We start from the raw sequence: 19,879 nt of genomic DNA, 5'->3' as shown, positions 1-19,879 counted from the left end.
CTTAAAACATTGAACATTATATTACTATTTGACATACTATACAATTACTTATTTTACATTTGAACGACATACTATAGCTTGACTTGTACAAATATAGTTTAGTTAGTCAGAACACTAGTTAGACGAACAGCTCGATCGGACATTCAAAAAGAGTTTCCTTTATTCATGTGTTCCTTATTCTGCCTGGTCATGGCGTTACACTCTGGATAGTAAAGTCAGGCCTAAATGCACAAACCATCAGTCACAACTGCAACTATTGCATAAATACAAAGCAACATACAAACTGTGTGTGACTCGAATAAAACACGAAAGAAGTTACAGAACGCGATGGCGAGAGAAAACTAAAACATTCACAGCAAAAAGTAACAACTGGTGTTTGTTCTCCTGTCAGCTTTGGTTTCATATGTTGAAGTCTCATAACGACCATAATCCCCAAAAAAAGGTAAAGATGAGTTCACACAATGACAACAAAGAGTTAAAGAGGTGCGCTGACATGTAGCGCGAGGGCGACCTGGACAACGACCGCTGTGAGGAAGAAGAGGGACGAAGGAAATGGGCGACAACAATGAGATGAGTGGGACTTTATGTCTCCAAAGGAAAAGCACCAGATCTCACACACACACACACACACTTGGTTATTTCTTCACAGCGACAGTGTTTCTGTGAAACGAGACTTCATCAAGTTTATGAGAATAATTAACAAAACCACAAAGAGGAAAAAAAAAATAGGTTTTCAATAATAAATATGTCGAGTAAGTTCAGAGAAGAAAAAAAACACGCGCACAACTTCTCAGTTCAGTCTGAAAAAAGGTAAACCAAAAGATCCAACATGAGTGTGTGTGTGTGTGTGTTAAAACGTCGTGAGTGTAGATTTGACTTGTGAAGGGAAAATCTCCCTTTTCATATGTGACCTTAATTCAAGCAATGATTCTGTATTTATATAGAAATGTTTTACTAAATGTGCAATGCTTAGTAATAAGGATTTAAGTCATTTAGTATTACGCAACCTCTGGTTTTCTAAAGATAAAGATATTTATTGGCTTCGTCCCCGCCCATTGAGAAACTAAACGCTAAACAAGCTCTTAAAACATCAAAAAGATCATTTGGAAGTGTGCGTTCGTCCGTGAACAGATATAAAGTGTTGATTTGAATCGATGCTGGTATATTTCCGTATACTCGTCAAAACAACAACATGCATTTACATCGACGGACAGAGAATCCTTTTTTTCCCTTTACATTTTAAAATCAAAAACAAATCTAAAGGTCATTTGCATTTGTAAACCTTTATTCTCTCCCCAAATCGGTGTTTGGCAGCAGTTGAGTGGTTCCGAGTGTTCGTCAGTCACGGGTCAGACGGGTCAGCTGTAGTCCGAGGGCGACTCCCGTTGGAGGCGGTGACCCCGGGGGTCCTCGTGGTTGCCCGTGGTGACCCGGGGGTTCTCGAGGTTGCCCGTCTTCTCCTGAAGGCTTTCACAGTTTTTCCGTGTGAGGAAAGAAAAAAAAAAAAAAAAAATGTATGAAGAGAAACTCCCCTTCGGTTCCGTCACTAGTCATCGTCGTCCTCCTCCTCCTCGCCGTCGGACAGAGAGGCGCAGGGGCGGATCTGCCGGTAGCCGTCCAGCCACTTCTCCACCATCTGGGTGACGAGCGGGTGGCGGCGGCGGCGGGAGCTCTTCTGAAGCGCCACCAGAACCCCGCCCTCCGTCACGCAGCAGTCCAGCCACTCGCGCAGCAGCTTCTCCTGCTGCTCCTCATTCCCCATCTGAAGGAGACACAACGAGGCGTCAGGGGCGGGACACAACGAGGCGTCAGGGGGCGGGACACAACGAGGCGTCAGGGGGCGGGACACAACGAGGCGTCAGGGGGCGGGACACAACGAGGCCGTCAGGGGGCGGGACACAACGAGGCGTCAAGGGCGGGACACAACGAGGCGTCAGGGGGCGGGACACAACGAGGCGTCAGAGGGCGGGACACAACGAGGCGTCAGGGGGCGGGACACAACGAGGCGTCAGGGGCGGGACACAACGAGGCGTCAGAGGGCGGGACACAACGAGGCGTCAGAGGGCGGGACACAACGAGGCGTCAGGGGGCGGGACACAACGAGGCGTCAGAGGGCGGGACACAACGAGGCGTCAGGGGCGGGACACAACGAGGCCGTCAAGGGCGGGACACAACGAGGCGTCAGGGGGCGGGACACAACGAGGCGTCAAGGGCGGGACACAACGAGGCGTCAGGGGGCGGGACACAACGAGGCGTCAGAGGGCGGGACACAACGAGGCGTCAAGGGCGGGACACAACGAGGCGTCAGAGGGCGGGACACAACGAGGCGTCAGAGGGCGGGACACTACGAGGCGTCAGGGGGCGCGCCACCGCCCGCCTCCACGGGGAGCGGCGGGGCGTCCTGCTGAGTCTCTTCACCCTCCCGTGACCTTTGGGGTCAACTTGACCCCATGTTTCATGACTTTTCCTAATTTATTGTCAATTGGAGAAACCTTAAATTCACATGACGATATGTTTTCAATGTCCCGTACACAACTTCTACATTTGTAAATTTGACCCCAGGCTGTTTTTCACTGTGTAAAAAAAATATCAACTTTTTTATTTATTTAAAGGGGTATTTAGGTCGTCAACAAACAAACATAAAATGACACTCAAACTTGGGAAACAATATAAATTCTAATAATTTTCTGGAGGTTTTAATTGCTGGGGTCAAATTGACCTCAAGGGTAAAATATGTGAGTAAATTTAAAGGAGCGGCGACACACAAACGCCGAGCTGCGGGGAAACCAATGTCAACCGACCAAAACGCACGCCGACCACCACCACGAATTCTAAAAAAAAGGACAAACAAGAATTGTGTAGACGCAGTGGGGGGGGAAACGGGTCCTTACTTCCTGCGCCGAGAGGAAGTGGATGTGCAGCAGCTTCCTCTCGCTGTCGACCAGCGGCAGGAACGTGACGGTCACGTCGTCGTCCGTGTTGAGGTTGGCGCCCGCGCCGCGGTTATCGAAGCCGTCGTTCTCCATGGCAACCAGTGCTGAGAAGTGTCCCCGCGTGTAGCCCAGCGCGATGGGGCTCTTCCAGCAGAAGCTCTGCTCCCACAAAAGGGGCAAGTACACTCCTGGAGGGGCAACGGGAGAGCGCTACTTCATTTATGACGTCTTTAGGAAAATCACAATTCACAACAATTCGATTTTTGTTTAGGCTTTGTTGGAGGGTCAAAGGTGTTAATGCTGTTACAGGGTTCTTACACATTTTGGCCGATGGATTTCCAGGACTTTTCAAGGACTTTAAACCAAATGTCCATGACCAAACTGAAATCTCGGTAAAAACATGAAAAACGTGTATCCTTGTATACTTTATAAATTAAGATACTATCCAAAACCGAAAAAAAAAAACTTATAAAAAAAAAAAAAAACATGAAAAACTTAGAACATTTTGTGTATTGAGAGCGTACGCCGGCTTATATTTTGAGCGTCTTTCTTTAAAAAAAGATATTAATTATTTCAAACTCGGCGTGAATGAACACGTGATTATAACACATTTCCATGACTTTTCCAAAACTTTTATGATTTAAGTTTTTTCCATGACTTTTCCAGGCCTGGAAATGACCATTTTAAAATTCCATGACTTATCCAGGTTTTCCATGACCGCATGAACCCTGCTGTTAATAATAATAACAATACATTCATTTTATAAGGCGCCTTTCAAGGCACTCAAGGTCGCTGTACAACACATTAAAAACAGTTCAAGGATGGACACAATTAAAAAAGCAGTCTGCAGCAGAGCAACCATCACGGGGAACAAGTTAGACATAGGCCGGCCTGAAAGGTGAGTTTTGAGGCGAGTTTTGAATAAAATGATTGAGTCAATGTTTCTGATGTCAGGGGGGAGGGAGTTCCAGAGGAGAGGGGCAGAGCGGCTAAAGGCTCTTGACCCCATGGTGGACAGACGAGCTGCGGGGACACAGTCCGGTTGATGGAGGAGGCAGACCTGAGAGACCGGGGACTAACTTTAATATATAAATACACTTCATTTAAATATTAAGTATCTATTCATATCAGCAAAGTAAGTAGGAAACATTGTTGTCAAATAAGTGAATTATTTTAGTTTTTTCTTCTCTCTGAAATCCAAGTTTAAAGAAGAAGAAAATGGAAATACTCAAGTCAAGTAGAGAGAAATGAAGTATCCGACTTAAGTAGAAAACATCTGCTCGTGTTTATTAATCCTCCAGTTCCGTGATAATGGAGTAGCCCGTTGTCCTCTTCCAGTAACCACTGGGTCTTTACTGGGATCACTGGGTCACCATTGTGACAGAGCCGGCCTCCCTTCCTGCAGGCGACCTCACGCCTCCCTCCGGGTGTTTTACATCGGCTCATGACAACCGTAAATCACGACTCCATCAGGCGGTCGGCCATTACGGAGCTCCTCCATCATCCCGTGTGCCGAGTCACTCGGCACAGGCGGTTTTACTGAGGGCCATAAACAGAGCCGGGCTGCTCCTGACGGGGGGGTGTGTGTGTGTGTGTGTGTGTGTGTGTGTGTGTGTGTGTGGTACACATTGGAGGTACTTGTATTTCAGTCCACCCCATCGTTTGTCTGACAGTTTGATTTAGAGATTACAATTTATGTTCATACATTTCCTCTAAATGTGGTGATTGTGTGTGTACTTTCAAAGTTGAGAAATATTCCTACTATTAAACTATTTTTTTTAAACGGCTTGAAAATGCATCGTCAGAGTGTAAAACAGGGCGGTTTTTCGTAGCTCATGAAGAGATGACTTTTAAAAGATAAACGGTTCTCACAGAAGAGCGACTATCTGATAGAATATGATACATTACCACCAGAATATTAAGTAGTTTAAATTAGCACACCTACAGCAGTAACATGCAACATTCAGAATAATGCAGTAGTAATATTAACCCAAACACATCATATACAGGACTGTCTCAGAAAATTAGAATATTGTGATGAAGTTCTTTATTTTCTGTAATGCAATTAAAAAAACAAAAATGTCATGCATTCTGGATTCATTACAAATCAACTGAAATATTGCAAGCCTTTTATTCTTTTAATATTGCTGATTATGGCTTACAGCTTAAGAAAACTCTAAAATCCTATCTCATAAAATTTTAATATTTCCTCAGACCAAGTAAAAAAAAAGATTTATAACAGCTGAGTGTTTGTCAAGGCTCAGGAAACCCTTGCAGGTGTTTCGAGTTAATTAGACAATTCAAGTGATTTGTTTAATACCCTACTAGTATACTTTTTCATGATATTCTAATATTTAGAGATAGGATATTTGAGTTTTCTTAAGCTGTAAGCCATAATCAGCAATATTAAAAGAATAAAAGGCTTGCAATATTTCAGTTGATTTGTAATGAATCCAGAATGCATGACATTTTTGTTTTTTTAATTGCATTACAGAAAATAAAGAACTTCATCACAATATTCTAATTTTCTGAGACAGTCCTGTATAATAGTAACATAATGTCAGGAAATATTTTTCTGCGAAATAAATCATTTGAATTTCATACCAACATAAATGTTGCTGATGATACTTACGCACTATTCCTGGAGTTTCATTTTGAATGCAGGACTTTTACTGGAGTATTGTCAGTTTTTTAAAACTTTGATAAAGATCTGTAATTCCTCGCCCGCTGCGCCACAGACGAGCGGGCGTGTGTTGTTGTGTTGTTTATGTTATTCCTGGTCACAGTCAAACACCCCGTAATTGTTAGACACTAGCCTGATGCATGTTGTAAATAGCAATTACAGACGGTCCAGAGCTGGAGTCCCTTCACAGAGGAAGTCTCGTCCTCCTGCCGCTTAACCAAAATGACTCGAGTCCAAAACGGTGGAAGAACTCCTCACCTTGAAAACGGGTGTACCCCAGCGTTTCACCACGGAAACTTTTGTAATACTTCACTCCGTAGACGATGATGGGCCGACGGAGAATGTGTGCGAGGACGAAAATGTGGGTATGCTCCAAGCTGGATCCTGGCTGTGGAGGAACACACAAAAGGAGGGAGGAGTTAGAAAGCCGGGGCACCGTGAAAATTCAAAGCAAAGGATTTTTAAATATACGTTGCATAAATGTAAATCCCAGACAGGATCCCCTTTCAGAGGGCAGCTCGGAGCGAGTACACCGCGCTGAGAGCAGGAAAGCATCTTGCATAATTCATACATCATTAGCAAGTCACATGGTAGGCACATCAAACAGCTGTCCATCGTGCTGCTGTGTGTGTGTGTGTGTGTGTGTACCTGACTAGCCAGCGAGAGGATGAAAGCCCAGTCCTCCTGCCACTGCTCCTCCCGGAGGGAAAAGTGCAGGCCGAAGCTCTGGGAGTACCACGACTCCCACTCCTTCCAGCGGGTGTAGAACCTGCAGACCAGAAACACACACAAACAAATACCGTTTCGTCCGTTGACCTTTATTGACCTCTGACATTCATCTCTGTTGTAGTTGAGGTCGGATGGCGATTATTCATTACATCTAAACCCAGTTTCTTAGAAATAGACGCGAGTCACGCGGAGCGTCGGATCACTTTCGGCTTTCAACCGTTCCGGAGCTCCCAACTTGATTCATCTCCACTAAAATGTGTGCGTAAACATGACAGCCAAATGTTGAAAGCATAAAGATAAACATGAACGACGTCTGGATGCTTTGTGGTTGATCGTTTAGTGTAAAAGCATGTGGTAATGCAGTACTTTCACTTTATTTGACCGGATTACGCTTTCAGTTAATCGACAACATTCTCCCGCTCACCACACCGATGATGTCATCCAGTCCGATAAACGCATCACGAACGCGCCAGAGGCCTCGTGCCGTAACGCTCGTGGACTCACCAGTGAGAGCAGTCGTGCAGGCTGTCGTGGAGCGTCTTGCGCAGCACCGAGTCCTTGTCGTAGATGCCCCACGTCGCCTGCAGCACCGAGTCCAGCAGGCAGTCCCCGGCCGTGCGGTTCCACAGGGCGTACAGCCGACTGTCCAGCCGGGTGGCGAGCTCCAGGGACCAGTTGATGATGGGCGACTCCTCTTCCAGTTCTGAACGAGAGGGGGAAGAGAAGTTGAGGAGTGCCTCTAATCTCTTTGATCCGTTTGACCTCAAAAGGGAACTAATTGAAGTGAGAAGTGTGTGATCAGAGTGTTTTACAGAGAGGTGTTCACGCAGTTCTGCATGGACGGCGAGAAGTCGGATACAAGGCGGGCAGGAGCACAAATACTCTTTATGCTATTTGCTAATGTTTAGGTGCAAGCGAAAAAATAAAAAAAATGTTGGCAGGATTATAGATCGTGTTATTAACAAATGACATGAAAAGTTGAAAAAACAGCAGACAGTATAAGCATAAGCCGTAATAATAATAACTTTATTTATATAGCACCTTTAAAAACAATGTTTTTGCTCCACAGAGAGTCAAAGCAAAACAAGTGGAATAGCAAGAAACCAATATTACATTTAAAAGTATATATTAAAATTAAAATTAAAAATAAATTAAAAACAGACAAACTAAATTAGGGGAACCAACGTTCTTCATAAAAAGACTAGATCACTTAAAATGCCACATAACTGTCTACATAACTGTCTACAACTGAGGGAGACGGATCAGTTTACAGGAAGAAGTCCATCAATAAGTTAAATCTAAAACAATGACTTTGAAGCACTCGACTGCCTGGTTCTTCTGTGGCTCTCTTGTGTTAGTGTGTGTGTGTGTGTGTGTGTGTGTGTGTTCAGGGACCACACATGCTGGGACTACACATGGTGGAAAACACCAGCTGTGTCGCTTTCATTATTTCACCCTGTCTGCCGTTGCTAAGCAACAAAGAATGAAAAGATATGCCAGCTGTAATGTGTTGTTCCTCGTCACATGACGTATTCCAAAAGTTTCTGTTTTCTACATCGTGTGGCGGTGTGGACGCTCCGCGCGTCGCACTCGGTTCTGAGGGTCAGGGCGAGCGACTTCGAATTGACGCTCCACACAGAGAACGACTTTCAGGATGTGCTCGGACCGCGTATGGAAGCCTTCGAGAGCGAGGACGGGGGCTTATTCAGTCGGACAGAACCTCTGCCAGTGAACTGCAAAGGCGATAACGTTCAAAGATGAGGCCGAGGCCGAGAGCGCAGAGAAAGTCTTTGTGATGCGGCAAGAAGATAATATTCTGGATAAGGAAATGATGTCAGAGCCCAGCAGATCTCGGAGAAGGACAAGGACTTGAATAAGAAGCTTCAGCTCATCAGAGGAGAGTCAGAAGGTCTTGGGCAATAAGGGTGAATGAGCTTGAAATGCATGATGGGCATATGGCTGAAAAGAGAGAGAGAGAGAGAGCGAGAGAGCGAGAGAGAGGCCCCGCAAAATACAATTCAGCTCAACATAAAGCTCCAAAACGACAATGTGTCAATGCAGCTGCAGCTGAAAGCTTCTGAGAGGAAGAAAATCCTTCGCCAAGAAATAGACGATGACCTTCTAGAGATACTTTTTTTTTTTAAAAGAGTGATTTAGGACAGTAAACTCAGTCGGGGAGAAAGAAAAAAGCCTCCACATTTCCCGATATGAGAAAGAGAACACGCGTTCCCCTTGACCTGGAGAAGCTGGAACAAAAGATCTGGAGCGACGAGAGAGGAGCTCGCCAGGTTCAGTTGATGAAGGACGAGCTCGATGAGGAAGGTTCTGGGGAGCAGAAAAGGCTCAAGAGGCAGAAATGGTGGAAGAAAGTTGCTTTTTAAGAATAAGCCGTTGCAATTCAACAGGACACACACATTAGCAAGACACTTTACGTGCGTGTGTATATATTTTTTGTGTGTGTGTATGCAACATATTTCAATGGGGATCATAGAAATCCCTAAATATGAAGACATTGGTACCCAGGATGAAGAGCGACCGCCTGGCAGAGAGACGAGGAGCAGGTAAAACGCTGCGTTGGCAAGAGTGAAAATACAAGTGACACAACACTGCCGGTATCGGGCAGCCTTCCCATTGTAGTACAGTTTGTGTAGTTTGTGTACTATAAATGTGCTCCCTCTGTTTTCCAAGCCAGTCTCCCCCCCTCCCCCCCCCTCCCTCTCTCAGAGTGGCTCCATATGGAATCGCGGTTACTACAACACCTAATCATGAAGTTGAGAGAAGAGGAAATGGTTCACCTTTCTGTACGTCTCGGTCCAGCACCTCGTCAAACAGCTTCTCCTGAACAGCCGGGGAAAGGTCCTCGATGTCTGAGCCGAGGAAACAAAACAGAGATAACCGCATGACACAAGTCACAAGAGGACTTTGTTATAGAGGGGCCACAGGCGCAGGGGAACGATTAAAGAACAGTGTGTGGGATGTATTGGCAGAAATTAAATATAATGATATAGAAAACTAGGTTAACATTCCTGTATAGCCACTTAAAACAAAGAATTGTGTATTTATTACAAAAGAAGGGGCCCTTAATATCTACTTAGTGAGCGGGTCTTCAGTTTCCTTTTTAAATCTTTTTAAACTAAATTATTATAACAAATGAAATCATGCATTTGGCTCTTACACTCGGTACGCAAAGAACAACACTCAAAAAGCGAGCCAGATGTCGCCTCCGTCTTCTGCCGTTTCAAAGAGACAGCCGTGGCATCGCGTCCCCTCGGCACGCGGACAGAAAGCAATTTCATACACGCCACGAGAAAACTAAACAAGCATTCTATCACACAGTTGGCAAAGCCAGAGGAGCCGGCTAGACGGGGTCTTTGCGGCGACAGCGTTTTTAAAGCTACCCAAAGCACATGGAGTATACGTTGGCAGATTCTAGAATGAATTTCATGACATTGGGGGCGGCTGTAGCTCAGCGGGTGAGGGGGGGGTCGTCCTGCAACCCCAAGGTGGTCGGTTCGATTCCCCGCTCTCCCCATTAGTTGCAAGTCGAAGTGTCCATGAGCAAGGCACTGAACCCCTCAGTTGCATCACTGCATCCCACTGCTCCTTAATAACCAAGGATGGGTTCAATGCAGAGAATACATTGCGTTGCCTGTGTACCTGTCCTCTGTGCAATGACGATAGATTGAATCCAATTCGCGTCGTTTGTTTTTCAGACATTTGTACATGTGTTTGTGGTGCCGACCTGCGGGCAGGGTGAAGGTCACCAGGTCGGTGAGGAAGTAGCAGGTGAAGTCTCCCTTGCGCTGGTGAAGCGAGGCGGCCACCTCGCGCCGGATCTGCTCCGTGAGCTCGGGACACACCATGGCCGGGATGCACTTGGCTGCCTGTTGGGACACCTAGAGAAGAGAGGATGAAGGGAAGGAAGGAGAGTTTAAATGTACACAAGGGGTATGAGACAGAGGCTGAGAATTGAGCAAGATCATTTCTAAAAATTGCGGAAATTACGGATTTTACAAGAAAAACTAATTGGCAAGGAAAGACGCAAAGGTTATGACACGACAATAAATAGGAGACGATCTCCGACGTCCTGCAGTTTAAATACATTTATGGCAAAATTAATGAGCAAGAAAGAAAGAGGAAGGTTTTGGCTGTAGCAATTACGGTATTTTCTTTGGGTTTATACAGGAAGAACAATGTGGCTCCAAGTTAAATTATTCTTCCAGCATTGTGGACTCGGTGATCGGATCTAAATTTACCTTCTCTAATCTATTCCAAGTTGCCTCGAGGAGGAAAACACATGCATTTCAAGCGGATGTCAGCTTTGAAGTGTTTTCGGGTTCAGTGGTCAGTCGCTGACCCCTCGCAAGAGAAAACGGGGCCAGCGACCGAGTGTGGGAGGAGAGGTGTGTACACAGATAATCTGGGATCAGTGCCGACGGCAAGCGAGCTGCAATCAACAGAGCACATGCACACTGCCGACAACACACACACACACACACCAACCCACACACTCAGTGAGCCTTTTTGACACACCAGGGAACGCCGTTTCAACTAAATACTCCCGTTATTATTCGCAACATAAAATCAATGACCAGGGCAGCTTTCACCGGAGCAGACAGAGAGGAGTGAGGAATCCCCGTCCTGTCGACGGACCCTCTGCCCTTGTGACTCCCCTTGGCTGACTTCATTGGATGTTGAGATTAAGAGATTTCACACACACAAAAAATCAGCGCTGACCCAGAAACAAGCCGCAGTGCGATCATACCCGTCATTCAAGGGCGGAATTTATACCGTAGTCCCTCAAATCGATACATTTTTTTTTTAAAGCTAGTAAATACTTTTAAATGATCAATTCAATTCAGTTTTTATTTGTATAGCCCATGTTCACAAATTACAAATTTGTCTGAGTGCTTTACAATCTGTACACATAGACGTCCCCGTCCCAAAACCTCACATCGGATCAGGAAAAACTCCCAAACAACCCTTCAGATGCTACTCCAGCTTTAAAATAAACACTTTTGGAGGGACGCATCACGGCTAATGACTGAGGAAAAGACGAACATTTTGTATTTGCCGAACCGAATGATCCACCTTTACCGATCGACATGCATCGCGCTCCATCAGCCGACACCTGATGCAGGCGACTCCTGAAAGACCAGCACGTCGTGGTTGGTTGTCTCTACTGACCTCTGTGAGTAACACAGCCAGCATGTCCTGTCTCTGGAAGCGGATGGCTAGGTGAACCAGCGTGAAGCCGTCATCAAATGCTGAGGGACGATTTAATAGACGCACCTCGTCTGACGTCAGCTGACGTGCAATGTCACAACCCGATGACTTGTAGGACTCCACGGCTGCCAGGTCTCCTTCCACAACACCTTTCAAAACAAAGAGGGGGGGGGGGGGGGGTCATCGTCATAATTATTTTTTTATTTTGTAGAACCATTTAGGAAAGGTCAAGTTTGCAGCAAAACAACATTCTTCATTTAATTCGAAGCAACACTCGTCCAAATGTGGAAGTGTTATTTTGTGTGATGACTTTCAAAACGCACCAGTATAAGGATTTATATAAATGAAAATATCCGAGAAGGAAAACTTAAAAAGAGTATACATTTTCTTTTGATGCCGTCGTGCAGCTTCAATGCTTGTACATTGAACATGTGGACCACTGTGGTTAAAGATCGCACGACGACAGAAAGGAGTTATCTTGAGAGCGACCTTGCGCAGAGGACATTATGTGCAACTCGGTCGAGATCAGAGCGAGCTTCATCTCCATGGCAGCTGCGACAGCTTTGAGGCTCCGCCGACTTTGAAGTCAGGGGGGAAACACCGTGGGGGGCCACGTTGTATTCTGTCAGTTATTATTACCTTTGCATTGAAAATGCGGAAGGTTATGTTTTGATCGCCGTGTATTTAATTATTTGTATGCGTGTTATTCGCATAAGTCAAAAAGTATTAAACCGAATCGCATGAAATTTGGTGGGATGATTGGTTATTATCCGGGGACCATTTGATCAGATTTTGGGATCGATCGGGTCAAAGGTCAAGGTCAAAGTCATGAAACGGTCAAAATCTTCTTTTTTTTATCCAATTGGCATGCAACTAATGCCAAAATGATCATAATTCAATGCCCAATCTTGTGATATGCGAAGGTATGCGCTCTACCAAGTGCCCGTTCCAGTTCTGTCAGTTATTATTCCCCCTGATAATCTGCAGGTTTTCAATCGTAGCGCGAGGGTCGAAGGATGCGCTTGTCCGACGGATGCAGGTTTTTGCTTTTCTTTCACTTTTTTGACACAAAGTGCAAACATCACTATCGGGCAGAAGCTCTTTCTCTTCACGTAACCAGCACACAAACTCGAGCGATCAGTAATCCTTTAGAAACATGTGTATTTTGTTTTGAAGGTCTCATGCCAAGGACATTGTTATGGTGGTTCGCTTAAAAACACTCGCGGCTGAAATGTAAACTTAAAAAAAAAAGAACTCAGACACATCGGATGCTTGTTTTGATCCATCCAGTGTTTTGATCCATCCAGTGTTTTAAAAATAACAGCAAACACTAATTACTGTCGAGGGAGAATAAACTATTCTCAAATGTGTTGTTATGAAAGAATAAGATCAACTAAAACCAAAGCACTGTGTAAATCCATTCCAAGGCTCCACTAAATGTCTCTTTCTAGCATGATACAGTAAATGCCGATGTGGTATTCTCTCGTATTTTATTTGAAAGCATTAAACACTGTGGAGCTTTTGTGCTTGCCTCAAAAAAGGACCGCACACAATGCTCCGCTGCATAATGAGTGAGCCCGCGAGCGAGAGAGACATGGAGTGGGAGGAAGGCCTCGCTGTGCCATGTGGAGCTGCAAAGCACGGTGAGATGAGGAGAGAAACCATAAAATAGCAGTGCGGTGCGAGAGAGAGGGATCACAACCACTTTACACAAAGCACTCCATCGGTGTGGGCGTGCCTGTGGCCTTGCCGTCGGTGCCCACAGATCTTTTAGAAGAGGATAAAAGTGCAAATATGAAAACAGACGTACACTTAAAGACAGAGAGGAGAGGGGATGGATCAGGCCGAGTGATGCTGGTCCTTTCCCTCCAATAGTACGTGTTCTTTTCTTTCAGTATTGTGGATTGTGGTTGCCTCCGTCTCAGGAAAAGGAACAACAAACTTTACTTTCTTGCTCAACCAGCGACGCCAGGTGCTCCCTCGTAGATCAACAAATTGTTGGTAATAAAGTGTAAAGGGGTTTATCGCTGTTGGGATGTACTTTTTTTTTTTTTTTTTGCAAACCAAAGTGCTTTTTTTCTGGGAGTAATCTAAAAAGGTTTGTCAAACTAAGCATGTGCACAACCAGATTTAAAATGAGCCAACAGAGACAAGGTAAACCACATCGCTGCGCTGACAACATCGAGAAAGTAAATCCCCAACCTCTGCCTTGTTATTTTACCCAGAATGCAAAGGTGAGCTTTTTAAAATCAAAATATGACCGTTACTTTCTTAAAACTAGAACGGGCACTCGGTAGAGCGCATACCTTCACATATCACACGATTGGGCAATGAATTATGAACATTTTGACATTAGTTGCATGCCAGTTGGATACAAATTGACCGTGCTATGGTAAAAAGAAGATTTTGACCTTTTCATGACCTTGACCTTTGACCCGACCGATCCCAAAATCTAATCAAATAGTCCCCGGATAATAACCAATCATCCCACCAAATGCCATGCGATTCGGTTTAATACTTTTTGAGTTATGCGAGTAACACGCATACAAATAAATAAATAAATACACGGCTATCAAAACATAACCTTCCGCATTCTCGAATGCGTAGGTAACTAGAGACCATCTTGCGAAGCGATGAGACCAGCCGCGACTCCATGATGGACCGGGGACGTGAAGTGGAGGGGTCCGTGGATCCCCACATCGGATCGGTGTGGTCCGGCCCCACCGATCTTCAGACTCGGCCTCCAATTTAATCTCAACCACACACTTGTAAAACGACGGGTCTGCATCTTACATGGTGGCGATCACAGAAGCACAAACACATGGCAACGAGCTCAAAACAACCTGTGTGGTCGTTACCTACCAGATAGGAAACAATACAACCATTGTTGTCCTCGACTGGGAACACATACTAGGCAACTACGGTGTGATTATTTCTCCACTTTCCAAGACAAATTGTTTTCTTTCCATTGTGGCATTGATTGTACTGAATGTGTGTGTGTGTGTGTGTGGCACATTTACCGTGATGTTTATCCGCCCATTGGCCGCACCGTTTTTAGAAAATAAGGGCTGACGGATGGATGGAATATGTGGTGAACAGCTTTAAAAGCAAATATCTTCAGGGATTTCCAAATTTACAAGGGAGAAAAAAAAATGAATTAAATAAATGCAAATGTTTTGATCAAGTTATCGTGCTTTCCTTGCACGAGTCCAGCCGCACTTGTGATTAACGCCATGCGAGTCGAGGAGATCGAGGGTCAGCCGCACTAAAGGGGCGACGGTCGTTGCTGTCGCCAAAGATTGATGTATTTTTGACTTCTTTTTGCTATTTTTAGTCAAAGAAACTCGAGGGCCCGTCAGAAACTTGAGGCCAGTGTTTACAAACACTGGCGTCTGCATGCCAGTGACAGGAACACCGCCCGAGACCAACAGAGGACAGACACAGTTGCGTCTCCTCAACACCAATGGGCTTTGCACACACACCCGTGCCCTCTGAGACTGCAGCTGGGTCACATCCCATTCGCTCACTATACTAGGAGAATTCAAACTCGGGAGTCTACTATAATGTCAGCATTAAATTGGGTTATTAAATATTTGTTAAACCAACCAGATGCTTGGCTACTTGTGCTCTGAGAAACTGTCACGGCCATTTTTCTAAAGACCAAATGATTAATTGGGGAAACAATAAGCAGACAATCGATCATGAAAAGAAGTGTCCGCAGAAGGTCTTGTTTTGTTACCTTCGCATTCGAGAAGGCGGAAGGTTATGTTTTGATCGCTGTGTATTTATTTATTTATTTGTATGCGTGTTATTCGCATAACTCAAAAAGTATTAAACTGAATCGCATGAAATTCGGTGGGATGATTTGTTATTATCCGGGGACCATTTGATTAGATTTTGGGATCGATCGGGTCAAAGGTCAAGGGTCATGAACAGGTCAAAATGTTCTTGAATCGCATGAAATTTGGTGGGATGATTGGTTATTATCCGGGGACCATTTGATTAGATTTTGGGATCAATCGGGTCAAAGGTCAAGGTCATGGAAAGGTCAAACTCTTTTTTTACCATAGCACGATACATTTTTGTCCAATTGGCATGCAACTAATGCCAAAATGTTCATAATTCAATGCCCAATCTTGTGATATGCGAAGGTATGCGCTCTACCGAGTGCCCATTCTAGTTTTTTTATGCAATGAATTTGCTGGGAAATAGGGATTTCTGATATGGCCTTTATTTAATTTCCCTTCGAGGGACAATGGAGAAATTCCTGCTCGGACAATGAAAGGTCATACTTCAATATGCTGAAAGAAATTAGAGACACACACATCAGATGAGAATTGGTCCCAAGGGGACAAGCTAATAATAAGAATGCATTTCATTTTTATCGCACTCTTCCTTCAAAGAATCTCAGAGTGCCAAGCTACACAGGTAGGAGGCGAGTCACCCCGTCCAGTGCAGTCATGGACCCATGTGTGGGACCAGGAGCAAACTAACTTCGGTGATGTGTCTGACATTCAGAGCCTCTTATCTCTTTAAGCTTTCGGATATCCAAAAAATGCTGTCTAATGTGTGCCGTCAGTGTGACCCCGAGGAATTTGTATGTCAAAGACGCGTCAGAAAAAATAGGCGTCGAGGTTTTAATGGGTGTGCCGGACATCTCTGTGTAGCCATGGATGAAGGCAGGAGAAAGAGTGAGATAGTGGTGCGAGCGTGGAGGGGAAAAAAACAATCACTGGTTGTTCTTAAAAGGTTCATCCTACCTCCTACTCCACATTCACCAGTGGACAGTGTGGGTGGCTGGACACCACTTGTGTAGGTTTTACACCAGCTGAAAGCAGGGGATCTCTAAGCACTCACATGACAGTAGCTTCGGGAGAACACGAATCACAATCACCTCGACTCGCCTATACATTTAATTGTTACCAATTAAAACAGAATCAAGCCGTCACACGAATTCAGGGAATTCCCATTTCTCTTTTGGCCTGTCTTACATCGTTCAGTTGACTCATTGCCCAACTTATTACATAACAAAACACAAGGAGAACAAGCTGAACGCAACGTAATAAATCATACTCTGGAAACTCACCAACACAGGCATTGAGGAACAGCCAATCAGTTCTTCTCATCCTGTTCTTAATCTGCTTCAGTTTTTTGAAGTCCACTTCCAGCTCCTCTTTGCTCCCAATCCCAGCCCCGGATGCCAGTTCAATCCTCTGCAAGTCCATGTTGACCTCTGACTCCCGTTTTGAGGTCGGAGGTGACCTCCTTTGGCTGGTGCTACAACCGACCACCCCACTTACCACGCTCCCTCCTCCTGGTCCAACCACGTGCCCGACAACGCCTCTCCTGTTGTCTCCGTCCCGCTCGTTAAGTTTCGAGGAAGGTCGTTGGCTCTCGGGCGCCGATGCCAGCTCGATGGGTTCAGCGAGCAGACTATTTGGCCGAGGGTGGTCACACACCACACACTTGAGCGCCTTGGCCCAGTTCTCGTAAGTGCAGGCAGTGCAGGTCCAGTGCTTCACACGAGTGTTGAGCCTGTTGCGGTCATTATATTCCTCACAGGGGTCCGTCGTGGTGGGCAGGGGAGCGGGGCGGCATCCAGAGCCTGAGGTCTGTGGTGATTCTATGGGGCTGCGTGGCTGCCGGGTGTGATGTCTTTGACGGATTGCATGTTGCGCGTGTTGCCTCTGGCAAAGGCACTGGGTGCAACGGATTGCCCGAGGCCAGTTAAAGTAGGTGCACATGTGGCACGACCACTTGCTACTCGTCTCCGGCGCGTCAGCGATGCGCACGCGGGGTCGGGCACTGGAGTCTGGACAGATAAGTAAGCTGGAGCCCCCCTGGGTCGGGCTGTTGCCGAGGCCAGCAGGGTCCCACTGGTGCAGACCGGCATCCAGAGCAGGGCTGCTCTTGAAGGGCTCCTCGGTAATGATGGCACCCCCACTGGGTTTCTGAGCGCGGCACATGGTGCACTTGATGGCCGACGGCCAGTTCTCGTATGTGCAGTATTCACAAGCCCACTTGGCAATCAGCTCGGTCATCGTCGCACCACCGCTGAAGGAGGTTCCCCGCCGTTCAGAGGGGTTCTCAGCTCGGCTGATCCACTCTCACACGGCAGCTCACTAGGGTAGAGAGGGGAAAACAACACAGGGTATTTTAGCGATAACTATTTAGTGGTATGGCAAATAAACATATTAAACTAAACCACATAATTTAAATAAAAATGATACACATCTTATAACTCAAAGACAGATTATTTTCATAGATCAACAAGACAATTGAGATCAATGGCAAAATATGGTGCTCCATTTTCACTAGTAAATCTCTCCAATGTTCCACATACACAAAACCTGAACAAAGCATGCTTTATTACAGTTAGTCGTTGGCAGATTTACTGTCAAACACTTGCAAAAATCCACAGTGCCGTTTGCTCTTGACCCAACACCACCTCGAAACAAAACACACAAAAACGGAGCAATGTTTACAAACCACACAGCAGTGCCAGCAGGAAGACGCAGCCTGAACGTCCGCAGTTCTCTTACAACCCGACACTAGCTTTAAAAAACACATACAAGTTATACACACTAGGCCAATGTGCCCTACAACAGAGCTAGGTAACAGGAGACAAGGACATATGAAACCAGACACCCAGCAGGGAGGCGCGTGACCGGTGAAGACACTTAACGTTACCGATGCACCCCCACTGCATTCTCCCCCAAAGCCTATCACCGAAATGAAAGTGAATCCTACCCCGGGTGCCACATTCTGCAGATTATTTACGAAATTAGAGCCGTTAAGATAAAGTTAACTCGCTGGGAGTTGGTTGCACTGCGCACCACACCTCTCAGTTTACCAACACACCCTTCAACACATTTGAGTGACACGATTCTTCCACGGTTGCAGGTTTTGAAGCGCCATCCAAAAACAACAACAATATCTGCACGGGAACATGACCCGTGTTTGACTGCGGTGACGTCAGTCACCTTCAACATGTTTACTCGTGACTACTATCCAAGCAGTGGGCTGCAAAAACACATTGTTATGTGTCACGTACGCGTTTACAGTTAACTTTCCCGAACAAACAAACTAGCTCCTGGTGCGCATGAGCAGACCGCGCCGCGAGCCGTTTGTTATCTTACATGACACCGACCCTGCCGTTGGTTCGGTTGCCAGCCAGAAACTGCAGCCAAAGGCTAGCTGGCTGCCCGCTAACGTTACGGGATTATGTGTCGTCCCCTGTCCGCCTGTCACCGTCCGAGAGGCCCTCGTCAACTCTGCAAGACATTCGTCTAAATCCTTACCGTTGCTCGTGTTTACACTCCTCCGTGTCCCACTGCAGCCAAAACAAATGGAGCTTTTCCGACCCCCCAAAGAGCCGAGAAACCCACCGAACTCGGGTTTCTCTCACTTGTCCTACACTGACCGCATATTTACTTCTTTGGGGCGCAGTTTAGTCGGCAGCGGAAGGTCCGTACATACCGCGGAGCAAGAACCCCCCCCCCCTAGTCCCGTCCCGCGGGCGTCTGAGGTGACGCTTTATACCATTTTCATCCTTTTCCCTCGAGTCCCAAAACACCAAGCCGACGCGCTTTAATGGCGGCACAGGGTAAGGGAAGCAACCGCGGCAGGGCAAAAAGATACACTACGAGGGGGAGATCTCTGGGCCGTGTTACAGTCAGAGGCAGGATCAGGATTTACCACCTGAATCCGCCAAGCACTCCGATTGGTTGTTTTTTTGTCCAGCCTTGACACCGACCAATCAGTCTACGCTTCTCATTCCAACTGTTAAAAGGCTCAGCGAGAGCAAAACCTGCTCGACCATCACATAAATAAAGACACAATATGTTTATAGATTATGTTCTTTTAGACGATGGGCTCAGTTAGAGTAAAAATATATTATTTCTTTTTTAAATTCGTGCATTGTAATGCACTGCATATTCAGCAAGCAACCATGTGGGATGCCCTCAAAAGGGATGAGGGGATGATGTCATCGTAAAAATACTGCAGCAAGCAGTCTGCAGTAATGCTCGACAGCTTGAGGAACAGTTCTTGTTATTATTGACGGGCATAAACGCAGTTCAAATCCGAAAAATGATTTTGTTTACCACAACACTTTACCAAGTCAAAATGTACGCATGGATGTAACTCTTGTTTACAGTAAAGTGCATATACATATCGAAAATTAAAAGTATAAAATGTGATTTGTCTTTGGGATTTGCTAATTGTTTCTAGTTATTGCACATTGTTATTGTTATTCATTTTTGATTATTGTCAATGTATGCTTTCTAATTATCCTGCAACAATATAA

The 19,879-nt window shown here is 45.6% G+C and overlaps 1 protein-coding gene across 7 annotated transcripts; it reads right to left on the bottom strand.

Annotated features, from left to right (window-relative positions):
* Positions 1-138: 138 nt before the first annotated feature.
* On the bottom strand, positions 139-19,204 carry zranb1b (zinc finger, RAN-binding domain containing 1b). 7 transcript variants are annotated; one of them, XM_056435396.1, is made up of 11 exons: positions 18,873-19,204; positions 18,061-18,126; positions 16,658-17,693; positions 11,533-11,720; positions 10,088-10,241; positions 9,141-9,212; positions 6,850-7,048; positions 6,265-6,385; positions 5,875-6,004; positions 2,892-3,121; positions 139-1,762 (listed from the first exon to the last, which is right to left on the bottom strand). In XM_056435396.1, exons 3-11 carry the CDS (start codon positions 17,610-17,612, stop codon positions 1,547-1,549), a joined length of 2,265 nt encoding a protein of 754 aa, XP_056291371.1. In that variant the 5' UTR covers positions 17,613-17,693; positions 18,061-18,126; positions 18,873-19,204; the 3' UTR covers positions 139-1,546. The 7 variants fall into 7 exon arrangements, with proteins under 7 accessions (XP_056291371.1, XP_056291369.1, XP_056291368.1 ...); XM_056435394.1 differs by having other exon boundaries at positions 18,061-19,204; XM_056435393.1 differs by having other exon boundaries at positions 16,658-18,126.
* Between the last annotated feature and the right edge of the window lie 675 nt (positions 19,205-19,879).

Source organism: Pseudoliparis swirei, chromosome 17 (genome assembly GCF_029220125.1).
Source record: "Pseudoliparis swirei isolate HS2019 ecotype Mariana Trench chromosome 17, NWPU_hadal_v1, whole genome shotgun sequence".
NCBI classification, from domain to species: Eukaryota; Metazoa; Chordata; class Actinopteri; order Perciformes; family Liparidae; genus Pseudoliparis; species Pseudoliparis swirei.
This window is presented reverse-complemented; position numbering and strand designations above follow the sequence as displayed.